The sequence below is a fragment of the Rhinoraja longicauda genome, chromosome 4 (genome assembly GCF_053455715.1).
Source record: "Rhinoraja longicauda isolate Sanriku21f chromosome 4, sRhiLon1.1, whole genome shotgun sequence".
Taxonomy (NCBI): domain Eukaryota; kingdom Metazoa; phylum Chordata; class Chondrichthyes; order Rajiformes; family Arhynchobatidae; genus Rhinoraja; species Rhinoraja longicauda.
This window is the reverse complement of record NC_135956.1, coordinates 43,630,557-43,646,471: the sequence shown is the minus strand read 5'-3', so window position 1 is coordinate 43,646,471 and position 15,915 is coordinate 43,630,557. Positions and strand designations below refer to the sequence as shown.

General features: G+C 41.2%; 1 protein-coding gene across 2 annotated transcripts in view; it reads right to left on the bottom strand.

Moving 5' to 3' along the window:
• LOC144592717 (septin-7) overlaps positions 1 to 15,915 on the bottom strand; it is a 101,917-nt gene that overhangs the window by 38,633 nt on the left and 47,369 nt on the right. For both annotated transcript variants that reach the window (XM_078397615.1, XM_078397616.1), the window contains exons 3-6: positions 5,661 to 5,761; positions 3,448 to 3,582; positions 2,708 to 2,825; positions 1,823 to 1,915 (exon numbers count right to left, since the gene is read on the bottom strand). In XM_078397615.1, the coding sequence (XP_078253741.1) occupies positions 1,823 to 1,915; positions 2,708 to 2,825; positions 3,448 to 3,582; positions 5,661 to 5,761 (447 nt within the window). The remainder of the gene's footprint in view (positions 1 to 1,822; positions 1,916 to 2,707; positions 2,826 to 3,447; positions 3,583 to 5,660; positions 5,762 to 15,915) is intronic.

Here is a 15,915-nt window from a genome sequence, read left to right as displayed (position 1 = left end):
GAGCTCTATCTAACTCTCTCTTGAAAGAATCTAGAGAATTGGCCTCCACTGCCTTCTGAGACAGAGAATTCCACAGATTTACAACTCTGAGCGAAAAAGTTTTTCCTCATCTCTGTTCTAAATGGCCTACCCCTTATTCTTAAACTGTGGCCCCTGGTTCTGGACTCCCCCAACATTGGGAACATGTTTCCTGCCTCAAGTGAGTCCAGTCTCTTAATAATCCTATATGTTTCAATAAGATCCCCTCTCATCCTTCTAAATTCCAGTGTATACAAGCCTAGTCGCTCCAGTCTTTCAACATATGACAGTCCCGCCATTCCAGGAATTAACCTAGTGAACCTACGCTGCACTCCCTCAATAGCAAGAATGTCCTTCCTCAAATTTGGAGACCAAAACTGCACACAGTACTCCAGGTGCGGTCCCACTAGGGCCCTGTACAACTGCAGAAGGACCTCTTTGCTCCTATACTCAACTCCTCTTTGTCATGAAGGCCATCATGCCATTAGCTTTCTTCACTGCCTGCTGCACCTACATGCTTACTTCAAGTGACTGATGAACAAGGACACCCAGATCTCTTTGTACTTCCCCATTTCCTAACTTGACACTATTCAGATAATAATCTGCCTTCCTGTTCTTACCACCAAAGTGGATAACCTCACATTTATCCACATTAAACTGCATCTGCCATGCATCCGCCCACTCACACAACCTGTCCAAGTCACCCTGCATCCTCATAGCATCCTCCTCACAGCTTTGTGTCATCTGAAAATTTGCTAATGTTACTTTTAATCCCTTCATCCAAGTCATTAATGTATATTGTAAATAGCTGCGGTCCCAGCATCGAGCCTTGCGGCACCCCACTCGTCACTGCTGCCATTCTGAAAGGGACCCGTTAATCCCTACTCTGTGTGTCTTGTCTGCCAGCCAATTTTCTATTCATGTCAGTACCCTATCCCCAATACCATGTGCTCTAATTTTGCCCACTAATCTCCTATGTGGGACCTTATCAAAGGCTTTCTGAAAGTCCAAGTACACTACATCCACTGGCTCTCCCTTGTCCATTTTCCTAGTTACTTCTTCAAAAAATTCCCCGAAGATTAGTCAAGCATGGTTTCCCCTTCGTAAATCCATGCTGACTCGGAACGATCCTGTTACTGCAATCCAAATGTTCTGCAATTTGTTCTTTTATAATTCATTCCAGCTTCTTCCCCACCACTGATGTCAGGTTAACTGGTCTATAATTACCCGTTTTCTCTCTCCCTCCTTTCTTGAAAAGTGGGATAACATTAGCTACCCTCCAATCCACGGGAACTGATCCTGAATCTATAGAACATTAGAAAATGATCACCAATGCATCCACGATTTCTAAAGCCACTTCCTTAAGTACCCTGGGATGCAGACCTTCAGGCTCTGGGGATTTATCAGCCTTCAGTCCCATCAGTCTACCCAACACCATTTCCTGCCTAATGTGAATTTCCTTCAGTTCCTCCATCACCCTAGGACCTCTGTCCACTAGTACATCTGGGAGATTGTTTGTGTCTTCTTTCGTGAAGGCAGATCCAAAGTACCTGTTCAACTCGTCTGCCATTTCCTTGTTCCCCATAATAAATTCACCTGCTTCTGTCTTCAAGGGACCCACACTTGTCTTAACTATTTTTTTTCTCTTCACATACCTAAAGAGGCTTTTTACTACCCTTTATATTCTTGGCTAGCTTACCCTCGTACCTCATCTTTTCTCCCCGTATTGCTTTTTTAGTTATCTTCACAACAAATTTCAACACAAATAGGCAGCAAGAACCCCACACTATTATTAATATCCCACCTTTATCTTCTTTACCAACTTATTTTCTTCTTCATCATCTGTTTCTGGGAATTCGTAGATCTTTATTTTGTGCTCTTGGATTTCTTTCATCACCTGCAACACAACAGTTAATGGAACATTGCTCAGGTCCGCACCAGTGTGCAAGTTCATTGGATAATTCAAAGAGCTAGCAAAAGCCCGATGATCAAACAGCCTTCTGCTGAAATTTGAATAAAAACAGCCTTCTGCTGGAGTTTGAATAAAAACACATTCAGTGTGTCAGCAACTCTGTGCAGTTGATTAAACTCATTTCATCTTGTAATTCCCTGAATGTTGGCTTTATGACATCTCTTCAATATTACAATGTATTGACCTACCAAAGATTTCAGTCAAACTGGAATTGCTTTTCCTAAGCAAATACGCAGAGGATTAGAATACACAGATCATTACAATCTTCATTGTTCAAAAAGTTATTAATTTGAATTTGATTTTAATTTCCTGATTGGGAGGCCAATAATAGTTTGGTAAAATTACATCAAAATTGAGTAAACTGCTTGATGCTAGAAGGCTGACAGATAGCCTAGTGGATAAAAATTTAAGGTATTTGATGTGACCATAATACCGTGAAGATCATTATTATTCATTTTATGGTAGTGATAACATCCATTCAGTCCATCTTCTCTAGGAGAGGATGAAGCACATTTGTGTTCTGGTTTACTGAATTGAAACAGTACAAAATGGTTTTATGAGAGCAGCCGTTCTCATAAAACAAGTCTTAGTAGCCAAAGCAACCATTTTGGCAACGAGACGTATAGAAAGCAGATTATCATTTTACATTAAAAACCCATACCCTCCAATAAACCTGGAGTGGGAAATGCTCTTAACACCACAAGCCTATCTTCTCACCTGTCTCTTGAACTGTTGGCATTCTTCTGGAGTGAGAGTATCGGCTTTGGCAATGAGTGGAATGATGTTAACTTTCTCATGTAGGCGCTTCATGAATTCAATATCCAAAGGCTTTAGTCTGCAGAAATGTAACACTTAAATTGGTAAACTGCTTGTCCATTCAAATCTTTGATGGATGTATTTAATATGTTTAACAGATTATTCAAAATGAAAGTCATCCATTGAGCAACCATTTAAAAAATAATACATGTCGATTAGATTAGGATTAGTGTCATTGGGTGTTGTTGCACACTCAATTTCCATGCTGCATCTTTCTACAAATCTGCGTGACAAATGAATTATTTCACATCAAAAAGTTTTCAATTTGCTACTATTGATAATTTAATTACACAATTGAACCCAAATGTATTCTCCAAATTTATCTCTCAAGTAGGAAATTGAAGCCAGCAGACTCCTTTGCTTTTCATTAATGTGCACTTAAGAGCAGAAAAGGCAGATTTGAAGCCCACATGGGCTGCAATATTTGTTTTAAGAGGAGGAGGATCAGCATGGTCTGGTTGAGTTGTGGGATTTCTTTACATGTTCCAAGTTTTTAAGGGGTTATTATTTATTGATTTGTCACTAACGATAAACATCAGTAAACATCAGACCACTGTAAAAACAGCCGAAATAAAATGGACTCAAAACATTAAATATTCAGCCATTAGAAGTCATTAGAACTGTTCAAAATGTTTACCAACCCGTGGCCTGAAGGAGCAATGAAGTATAAACAACAATGGACTCTGCCGTCTGGCATTTGGCGTCGGTTCACACGGGATTCAGAATTCAGGTAATCTTCAAATTTGCTGTCTATGTGATCGATGACAGGCTGCCAGCTGGAAATCAAAATGGGTAAAATGGTCTCAAGCAAATAGGCAGAATGTTCAACAAATCACAAGCATGTTGTAAATTTGCTATAAGAAAAGTTTTCAAACTTGTACAGATGATCCAGAGTTAAGGCAGTTGAAGTAACAAAAATTTGCCCTTACGGATTTGGATACGTCACTGCATTGATTAGGTTGGCAGTTGCAGATAGGTACTTTAACCCATTATTTCCCTGAAGGCCAACACCACCTTTCTCCAATGAACACTGATCCATGAACTCCATCCTATTCCTTAATATACCCATTTCCTAAATCCTTTCCTATCCACGACAAAGTCTAACGTTGGCCTCCCACTCTGTAATGCAGTGGTTATCTGTACATCTACTTTGCTCTAATTGTTACTTTTTTAAACTTTAAAACATGACTCCACAATTCATTATTCTACCAATCTCATCTCAGGTTTGTTCTTCAAAGGTTCAAAGGTTATTTGTCATGTGTACCAATTAAGGTACAGTGAAACTCGAATTACCACACAGCCATACTAAAAAAAAAAAGCAACAAAACCCACAACTACATAAAATTAAAGTTAACATAAACATCCACCACAGTGGATTCCCCACATTCCTCACTGTGATGGAAGGCAATAAAATCCAATCTCCTTCCTCTTTAATCTCCCGCGGAGGGGGCACTCGAATCATCCGCAGTCGGGGCGATCGAAGCTCCCGCAGCTGCCGATCGAAGCCTCCGCGTCGGGCCGTTCGAAGCTCCCGCGTCGGAGCAGTCAGAGCTCCTGTGGTTTGGAATTCCCGAAGTTTATCTCTAACCAGGGACTGCGAGCTCCATGATATTAAAGTCCACAGGCTCCCGCGATTGGAGCTCCAAAGTTGATCCCCGACAGGGATCGCAAGCTCCGTGATGGTAGGTCCTGCAGGCTCCCGCGGTTGGAACTCCGAGGTCGATCCCCGACAGGGATCGCCAGCTTCACGATGTTAAAGTCCGCAGGCTCCCGCGGTTGGAGCTCCTGAAGTCGGTGTCCAGCAAAGTCGCCAACTCCTCGATGTTAGGCCGCAGTGTGGACGGAGGTACAGTACAGGGGGAAAAAACGCATCTCCGTCGAGGTAAGAGATTTAAAAAAGTTTCCCCCAACCCCCCCCCCCCCCACATAAAACAAGCTAAAGAACACTAAAACATACATTTAACACATATTAAAAAAACAACAAAGAAAGAAGGGACGAGACAGACTGTTGGTGAGGCAGCCATTGGTGGCGCCACCCGGTGGATTTGAACTTTGTCCAATTTTTCACACTTTAAACCTTGTGATATGGAATTCTGATTTCTAATCTTAAACATCCCTACTCATCCATGACCTTGTGCTCACTGGTCCTCTATTGGTTCCAAAATAAGCAAGGCTTTAATTTTAAAATTTCTATCGTCAAATTTTGTCCCTTCCCTCAAATTTCTGTTTCATAATTTTCTTCATTTCAAACCATATTAAGTGAAAATTAGACTAGCACATTATCTATCCGTAAAAAGATGATTCAAAACGAATAGCACAATTGAGGGTGTTGTAACAATATAGAATGACCTTCAGTGTTACATGGTAGCATGACAAAGTTTACCCGGAAAGAAAATTGGCAGATACAGCAATTAGGATCTAAGTAATCCAATATCTTTATATAAATATTATGGTAGATATATGCTTTCCATGCTGCTTCATAGAAGCAATTTTTAGCTTCAAAACTGAATCTTTCAGCACCTCTACAACACTGAGCATACAAATGTTCATACTAGGCTTTAAAATATTGACAAAGGTTTGATCTTGATCATCACCATTTGAGTGGGGGCGAACTCTGAACAAAGTCATAAGCAGTTGACTCGATCATGAATGCCCATCAGAAATATTTACTTTGTTGTGAAATGCTCAATTAAAATGATAAATGCTGGAATCACAGTCCTGATGAAGTCTTGCATCTGAAATAATATGTTGGCTTTCTTTCCACAGATGCTGCCTGACCTGCTGTTTCCAGCATTTGCTATCAATTTCAGATTTCCAGCAGCTATTTTTTTTCTTTTAAAATTTAAAAACTTACCAGTTACTGTTGTCCACAGCATCTCCAAATCCAGGAGTATCGACTATTGTGAGTAGTAGTTGAACACCACCTTCTTTAATGAATACTTTTGACTGTTCAACCTGTTAAAAAGGAAATTGAAAAAAAAATGTAATCCACAAAAATGCTTGATAGCAGAATGCTTAAGAAGCTATTAAAGAGATTCAGAGTAAAATTATTGACATTTGCTTCAGTATATACAGGATTGTGTCAACCCTTCCACTCAGTGTTATTATGTTTATGGAAACCAATTACTGATATCCCAAGAAGACACAAAAACCCTGGATGACAAAGGATGTCAGGTCTCTCCTCAAGGACCGTAACACTGCCTTCAGGTCTAGTGATAGAGCTCTATACAGTGCTGCTAGAACCAACCTGAAGAGAGGCATCAAGGATGCCAAAGCGTCCTACAAGAGGAAGATTGAGGACCACTTTTCCAACAATGACCCACGGCGGGTGTGGCAAGGCATCCAGCACATCACCAACTACAAGACCAGCAACCGCACGACTGCCGACGGCGACGCCTCGCTGGCAGAGGAACTTAACTGTTTCTTTGCTCGTTTCGAGGTGAAAGCTACAGTGGCAGACATAACACCCTCTCCAGCACCTGACAGCAACACCTTCACTGTGCAGGAGTATGATGTTAAGCGCGTGCTCAGAGCAGTGAATCCCAGGAAAACTGCAGGCCCCGATGGTGTGACGGGCAGAGTGCTGAGGGAATGTGCAGACCAATTATCTGAGGTCTTCACAAAAATCTTCAACCTGTCCCTTTTAAAATCCACCATCCCTCCCTGCCTGAAGTCCGCCACAATCATCCCACTGCCGAAAAAGTCTGTCATCAGCGGCCTTAACGACTACCGTCCGGTAGCACTCACACCGGTCATCACAAAGTGCTTCGAGAGACTGGTCCTGCAGCACATCAAAGCCAGCCTCCCACCCACCTTCGACCCACACCAGTTTGCCTACAGAGCAAATAGGTCTACAGGGGATGCCATCGACACTGCTCTTCACACTGCACTGACCCACCTTGAACACCAGGGGAGCTATGTGAGGATGCTCTTCCTCGACTTCAGCTCTGCCTTTAACACGGTCATCCCGAGCAGACTGGTCACCAAACTTTCCGACCTTGGATTTTCCCAAACCATCTGCCAATGGATCAAGGACTTCCTGACCAACCGCCCCCAGACAGTCAAAATAGGCCCTCACCTCTCCTCCACCATTACACTGAGCACCGGCTCACCACAGGGCTGTGTGTTGAGCCCCATCCTTTACTCCCTCTACACTCACGACTGCGCCCCCACCCATCCCACCAACACCATCATCAAGTTCGCGGATGACACGACTGTGGTTGGACTCATCTCAGAAGGAGATGAGACAGCCTATAGGGATGAAATCCAAAGGCTGGCAGCATGGTGTTCAGTGAACAATCTGGTCCTGAACTCCTCCAAAACAAAGGAACTTATAATTGACTTTAGAAAAACCAGTGGAGATTACGACCCACTCTACATCAATGGGGTCTGTGTGGAAAGGGTACCAGCTTTCAGGTTCCTGGGTACGCACATCGCAGAGGATCTTACCTGGTCTACCAACACCATCACCACAGTAAAGAAGGCACAGCAGAGACTCCACTTCCTGAGGATCCTCAGGAAAACCAACCTGCAGGAGAAGCTCATGTTGTCCTTCTATCGCTGCTCCATCGAGAGTGTGCTGGCATACTGTATAACCACATGGTATGCCAGCTGCTCAGAAAAGGACAGGAAGGCCCTTCAGAGGGTCATCACGACGGCCCAGAAGATCATCGGCTGCTCACTGCCCTCCCTGGAGCACCTGTTCAGACTACGCTGCCTCAGTAGAGCAGGCAAAATAATAAAAGATCCATCCCACCCCGGCCACCGTCTGTTTGTTCATCTGCCCTCTGGTCGACGTTTCAGGTCGATCAAATCCCGAACAAACAGACTTAAGAACAGTTTTTACCCCAGGGCCATACGAGAACTGAACTCTACCTTTGCACTAGGCAACACCGTTAAAAAATCTTGTACTTAATATAATTGTATTTAATTGTATTTATGTATTTATTTGTTTTTGCATTTATTGCATATATGTTTGTACGCACCGTCAGGATTGGCTATTTTTTAATTTCGTTGTACTCGTTGCAATGACAATAAATGAATATTATTATTATTATTATTATTATTATTATAACTCAGCAGGTCAGACAGCATCTCTGGAGAAAAGAAACAGGTGACGTTTCAGGTCGAGACCCTTCATATCTGAAGAAGGGTCTCGACCCGAAACGTCACCCATTCCTTCTCTCCCGAGATGCTGCCTGACCTGCTGAGTTACTCCAGCATTTTGTGAATAAATCCTTTCATATCCTTATTTGACCATGTCACATAACCCAAGGATGCAGATTGGAAACTCATTTCCTTTCTCAGAACACAACATGCTGGAGGAACTCAGCATGTCAGGCAGAACCTATGGAGGGAATGGACAGGCAGTGTTTTAGTTTGGGACCCTTCTTCAGATTGAGTGCACTTGTTCAGAGTTCGCCCCCACCCACTTGGATGCAACAGAGGCAAAGCTTTTTTACTCACAATCAGGATAAGATCAACCCTGAACATGATCGGCAGATACTGATTTAAGGGTAGTTTCAAAGTGTAAATATCACCACAAATTTTCCTGGATCAATTACATTTACAGTATGGCCAAGAAAGCACATCAATGCATCCAATTCCTCAAAAGGCAAGTCTCCAATGACTCTTATTTCTTCAGATGCACCATACAAAGCATCCAATGTGGAAGAATCACAGCTTGGTGTGGCAACTGCTCTGTCCAAGGCAATAAGTAATTACAAAGAGTTGTAAATGCAGCCCAGTTCATCACACAAAGCAAATCCATTTATACCTCACACTGCCTTGGGAAAATAGCTAACCATCAAGGACAACTTAAATTCTGGTCATTCCCTTTCTACCCTCTCCCATAGGGCAGAAGCTCTAAAAGGTCAAAAGTATTTGCCACAAGATTCAAGAACAGCTTTCCACTCACCATTATCAGAATCTTGAATGGGCCTCATACACTAATGATAAATTTCCAATCTACTTCTTTGCAGCCCTTGCACTTTGTTTTATCTGCATTTTCTCTGTAACTGTAATACTATCTTCTGCACTGTTTATTTTTTACTTTTGCACTACACAATAATAATAATAATGCATTACATTTATATAGCGCTTTTCATATACTCAAAGACGCTTTACAGGGATTTAGAGAACATAGGGAAATGAATAAATAGATAAATAAGTAAATAAGTAAACGAACAGAGAAAGGAGATAGAAGGTGAGGTGACCTTCAGTGGTTGAAGGCAGTACTGAACAGGTGAGACTTCAGTGATGTTTTGAATGTGGTGAGTGTGGAGGAGTCTCTAACGGTTTGGGGTAGTGAGTTCCATAGGGTGGGAGCAGCGATGGAGAAAGCCCTGTCCCCCCAGGATCTGAGTTTGGTCCGGATGTGGGGGGATAGGAGATTGGCAGCAGCAGAGCGGAGGGTGCAGGTGGGAGTGTGCCTGTGGAGGAGGTCGGTCAGGTAGGATGGGGCCAGGTTATGGAGGGCTTTGTAGGTTATGAGGAGGATTTTGTACTGGATTCTTTGGGGGATGGGGAGCCAGTGGAGTTTGTAAAGGACGGGGGTGATATGGTCACGGATCGGGGTGTGGGTGAGTAGACGGGCAGCGGAGTTTTGAATGTATTGAAGTTTACTGATGATTTTTGAGGGTGCGCCATAGAGGAGGCTGTTGCAGTAGTCCAGACGGGAGGTGATGAAGGCGTGGATGAGGGTTTCTGCAGCTGTGGAGGAGAGGGATGGACGGAGACGGGCAATGTTTTTGAGGTGGAAGAAGGCTGTCTTTGTGATGTGTTTGATGTGTTTGTCGAAGGAGAGGGTTTGATCAAAGATGATTCCAAGATTCCGGATGTGAGGGGGGGTGGATACTGGGAGACCATCAATATTGAGGATGAAGTTTTGGGTGGATTTGGTGAGCGTTTTTGGACCAATGATGATGATTTCAGATTTGTTGCAATTGAGTTTGAGGAAATTTGATTGAAGCCAAGATTTTATTTCAGTGATGCAGTTCGTCAGTGTAGAGTGTGTGGTGGGGGAGATTGACTTGGTGGAGATGAGGAGCTGGATATCATCGGCAAAGCAGTGGAAGTTGAGACCATGACGGCGGATTAATTGACCAAGGGGGAACAGGTAGAGGATGAAGAGGAGGGGGCCAAGGACTGAGCCTTGGGGGACACCTTGGGGGAGGGGAGCGGTGGGGGATTTACAGTTGTTAATGGAGATGAACTGGTGTCTGTCAGAGAGGTAAGATTTGAACCAGGATAGGGCTGTGCCGGTGATGTTAAAGGAGGTTTCAAGTCGGGTGAGGAGAATGGAGTGATTTATGGTGTCAAAGGCGGCGCTGAGGTCAAGTAGGATGAGGATGTTGAGGTTGCCAGCGTCGGAGGAAAGGAGAAGGTCGTTTGTGATTTTGAGGAGCGCAGTTTCAGTACAGTGGTTGGAGCGGAATCCGGATTGGAAAGTTTCATACAGATTATTGGTAGAGAGGTGGTATTTGAGTTGGGAAGCTACAGCACGTTCCAAAACTTTGGACAGAAAGGGTAGGTTGGAGATTGGTCTGAAGTTGTTTGGGGTGTCAGGGTTGAGACCAGGTTTTTTCAGAATGGGGGTGACAGCAGCGATTTTGAGGGATGGCGGGACGATGCCAGTGGACAGGGAGGAGTTTATTGTTGCAGTGATAAGTGGAGAGAGAGCAGGAAGGCAGGCCTTGACAAAGCTGGAGGGGATGGGGTCCAGAGAGCAGGTGGCAGTTTTTATTCCTGTGAAGAGGTCAGAGAGGTCGGTGGTGGAGACTGGGGAGAACTGAGGCAGGGGTTGACAGGATAAGGGGGGGCAGGTGGTTTGAGGGGGAGCAGGTGCGTTGGTGGTTAAGGTGCTGTAGATGTTGTCTATTTTGCTTTGGAAGAATGAAAGGAAAGTGGTGCATTTGTCAACTGTGAATGATTGGGAGATGGTGTCCAGGGGGCTGAGGAGTTTGTTTATTGTAGAGAAGAGTGTTTTTGGGTTTCCGGAGCAAGAGTGAATTATTTGAGAGTAGTAGGTGGAGTGGGTACGGGAGAGGGCATCTTTGTAGTGCTGTAGGTGGTCTTTGTAGGCTTGGGAGTGAATTGTGAGACCATACAATGCATTCATGAATAGTATGATTTGTCTGGATAGCGCCCAAAACAAAGCTTTCACTGTATCTTTGTACATGTGATAATAATAAATCAACACCAATAACATTCTCACTTCTCTCTTCCCCTTACTGACTGGGCAGCCTCCGTTTTTTATAAAAAACAGTCCTTTTTGGGACAAGTTTCCTTTCTGTGCCTCGAAGAATCACCATACAAGATAACTGAAACTCTATTGGGATTAAAATGGATGCCTTGGTACAACATAACCAGTGGGAAAGTCATGGGATCATGAAACTGTCTTCAAATGGGAAATTTTAGATGCTACTTTTGAAACACAGATGCTCAAAGCATTGTACACTGAATAGGAGTGCTTCAGGCAGAGGACATTGCTTTGAGGAATTTCACCAAGCACTGACATGATTAGCTTCCAACAAGTGCAATTTTTTTTTTTTTTTGCTGAGTCTAGCAAATAGAAGAGAACTTCCTGACCCCATGTTGGGTTTAATTTTACCTATGTGGGCTAACTACTGCTGGAATCCTAAACTATTTATTATGTTGTTTGGTGATGCAACTGTTGGGTCTCTTTAAACTATTCATCAGGCTATATCCAGGCAGCCTTCCATTTAACAGGCACATATCAGTGTTGTAGCTACACTGCAGCTTAGCTTCACCTCGGAGCATGGATCTACGTGCAACCTGACGCAATACTAACAGAACCCCATGATCTTTGCTGGGTCTAGTACACGTGCCAATGCTGAGTGAATCAAGTTAGTTGAGAAGTGGCATCAGCGATGATGAGTTCAAAAGGGAATAGAGCGTGAAATTTCACTCCTCATCTCTGGCTGAAGACGGTTGAGAACATTTGATATGTTTTCCAAGCAAATTAAACTAGAATCTAAATGGACATGAACAATCAGATATTGATTTCCCTCCTTCTCCAGCATATTTTTCTTTACACTCTGCGCTATTTTATCCATTCACTACCACCTGAATGCAATTACATGGAATTGACCAATTGCAACAATCATTACTCAGGAGGTCAAATGATCACAAACAACTGCTCAAAATAATATTCAAAGTTTCCAGTTTAAAATAACTGTTTGTTTAAAAATAAACTGTCGGGTAATTTGAAGCAGATATGGTGGTGGAGTTTAGATAGGTGCATGGACATGGAGAGATATAGATCACATGCAGGCAGATGAGGTTACTTTAACTTGGCATTATGTTTGGCACAGACTTTGTGGGCTTAAAAGCCAATTCCTGTTCTGTACTGTTCTGTTTTAAACACCATAGATGGTTGTACACCGATTTCCTGTCTTAATATTAGCAGAATACTACCAGGATTCAAAACCAGTGCACTTGTGTAGCAATGTTTCACATCCTTGGAACAGCAGCTTCAAAACTCACACATAAGGCATCATATTTACAAGATTGCAACTATTTATTGAATTGGAACTGGTTTTCTCGGGTTATGGAGGATTTATAACTGAATCATTCATGAAAATGATTAATGCAACTATATGGTTACTGCACAATTCTGTCAGGAGAATAGTCTGATGTGAAATTTATCACAAATTCATGAAAATTTAACTTCAGCAAATTATGTTCTCTCAAAAGTTATAATGGAACATTTTATATCAGACATTTAATTTCTTCACAACTGAAGAAATTAAATATCTGAGTTTTTGAGAAATTTCAACGATTTAAAATAACAATGATGGCGTTCTACATTTGCTTAACAGACTGCAATTCAAGCTTCCATCCTTCCTTCACTCTCGACCAGCCTTCCTGTTACTGCAGCTGGAAGTAATAATGAGTTGAAGTATAAATAACATTGGCCCATCCTCTCACACTATGTGTGACACTATTAGCATAAAGTTAAAACCAGTGGAATAAGATACCAAGAAGCAATGCACCTTGATATTACAAAAGTAAGCATCTAATGTATAATTAATGGCAAACATGGAGATCTACAAGCTACATGTAAACATTCAAAGAAAGTCCACCAAATCCAATTGAGCTTTGTTGACAGACCACACGCTGTGCTGATAAAATCAATCCATTGCAGGAACAAAATAGAGACTAAGAAGAACGTCAACGTTTAAAAAAAAATCATTGTGTTAAATATCAGTTTCTTCCAGAAATAATTCAAAAAGCCAACACAACTGAGATATGAAGAACGCTCCAAGGCTCTGGTAACCACAGAAAGCCCACAAAATAGATAGAGGAACCCCAGAGTGAACTGCTCTTCATGTACCTTGCCATTTAGCCAACTGATTTCAGATAGCTTTATTTTTAACACATTAGCTGCAGTTATTGCCCTCAAACTGGGAGAGAGATTATACAACTTGCTATCCATTATATGATATGAAAGAACCAAATATATACCTGCATTATTTTATCTATGCAATGAAGGAGCAAAAGCAATGAATCAGGCAGGATATGATCAGTCACAGGTTAAGAATCAGAAAGTGTCTTGTTGATGCTGAGCAGTTAGCAACTTCCATTTCATGTGGATTTTACACGTGGAAGTTGCTTATTCAGTAGAAATCAAAGTATGCAGCATTGAAACAGTAGCCCACGTTCAAATATTTAACCATGAATCTTACTTTAACAAATTTACGTTGCTGATGAGCAAATTTCCACAGATTTAGTTAGTGATTTAGTTACTTTGTTTTGGTTTGCACTATTGTTTTAACTGAAATTATTTTTTGTTTGTTTATTATGTTATCTATTGAGTACTTACAAACCGTTTGTGCTATTGCAAGTAAGAATTTAATTGTTCCGTTACGGTACCTATGTCAGTTAAATACTTTAATACCAATTATGTAATTAAAACGATGAGTGAACCACATTACACTCTGTCACGCAATATTCAATGCTTAAATCACTTGGATGAACTTCCTCTCAGAAGCATTAGACCGGTCAACTAACCTCAATACTGACTTACTATTTTTGCTCAAAACAAATCACATGCAAAACAATTAAACAAAATGTTAATCAGTCGCAATATGAGAATAACAGAGTCATTTTGATTGAATTTTGGCTGCTGTTATTGGATTCACACAGCAAGATGAAAAGGAGCTGACAATGTGTTTGTGTAATCTACAAATCTCTGGGACAGTAATCAATGGCTGTGTTCAGCAGCACAAGAGGGAGTCTTTGAATCATGAGTCCAAAGCAAGTCTTGCATCACAAATGCCACAAAGCTTTCAAATAGTAGTTTTGCAACACAGCTAATGATATTTCACCCTCCTTACACCAGGATAGACTAATACTTCGATTGGTATACTGTAATGAACATGAGATTTGAGTCATGGATCTTGATATAACATTTCCTTCTTCCTCATCCCCCTGCCCTTCTTTCAAGACATTTCTTAAACTATGCAATATCCTTGACTCACTGGTTAATTCATGGCCTAAAATCAGAAAATAAAATTTTTCCCTCGACACTGCAATTTGATTTAAAATTAACAGCGCCCAAGAGTTTTCCAAATTCTCATTCCTTCCTTAATAATCAACTTCTAAATAATTGTTCTGAATATTGTTTATATTAGAAATAATTTTTAATCCCCCACTCAATTTCCACACGGAGGAGATTTTACAAAATCCTATATTTACCACAAAAGGTTTCTAAGCCCCACATGCATTGAGGCCGCTATACATGGGAAAATACAAAAAGCAGAAACAACTGGAAACAATCCAGAGAATGTTCATATAAACAACAGATTCACATAACAATCCCTGACCATATTCCATCATCTGGTTTTCACATCATTCCCTTGAGAATCCTGGAAACCAGAGTCCAATTCTTAGCATTCCAAGCGGACGCTGTTCAAATCTTAGCACTCTCTACTATCATTTTACTTTTGTTAAACTGACAATTTTCAGCCCTTCAGAATGTTTCCACTGCAAAAGCAAACAAACTTACATTTTTCAGATATCTTTAGCTAGTCAATAATAAAAGAAAATAGCTTTGCCCAGGTCAAAGATGTTAATGGTTTAGGCTGTGGGAAAGAAATGAAAGAGCCTCTTTTAAAAGGAAAAATGGTTGACATTCATGTCACTGAACCAGCAAGACCAGAGAATTGCAAACAAAGTACTATCTTAGCGTTTCCAGATGGCATTTTGTGCAACACTGAAAAGCAACTAGGAACTAAACAACTAATAGGCATGAGTTCTTCATAAAGTAGGTGAAAACTGAGTAACCAGTGGAAGTACTGAATATATATATATACAAGCCAAGAACAATGCTGGAAAAGTTATAAAAGAAACCCACAAACCAGGAAACAATTCATCACAATTTTGTTACATTTATTCAAGTGTTGAGATTCATTGACTCAGATATGCAACTAGGTCAAGGGAACAAAGTGTTTCATTATTAAAAGGGTATGGGAAACTTGAAGCTTAAAATCAAAGCAATTACTACTGCAAAAAGTTGGGCTGACATCAACAATCCTTACAGAATTTCCACTGGGGAATTTGTGGCTGTTAAGTAGTAACACTTATCCTCAATGTTACACTACCAAAGCTAGAGTCATCTTTATTTCCTTCCTCTGTGGCAGTTTACCATTCTGTATAACCAAGTAACACAGTGTGCTGATTAAATTTTTCATGGTGTGTTACTACTGTTATTTTACAGAATTTATTCCAGCAATTCTGCATAATGCACACGGCAAACCTTTAAAGATGCATGGTGCAGGATTTAGGATTGGGAACGTAGCTGCCACTTTAAAATCATTCCCATTTTAAAATCAAGCCTCAGAGCAAACAATTTGATTCTGTTGCCACTGAAATTACACAACCACAGTTGTACTGCAATTTGGAATGACACTTTGAACAAAGCAGTAAAAATCTAGCTTTATACATAGATCAAATTGGTGAAAGTTCCTGGTTAATTTATTCACAAAAAACAGTTAATTTTGTAACTGATTCACTGCATACAGTAAGAGATAGAACCTGCTACCTCTTGGTTAATAAACAATAATTTGAGATTTTCAAATATAATC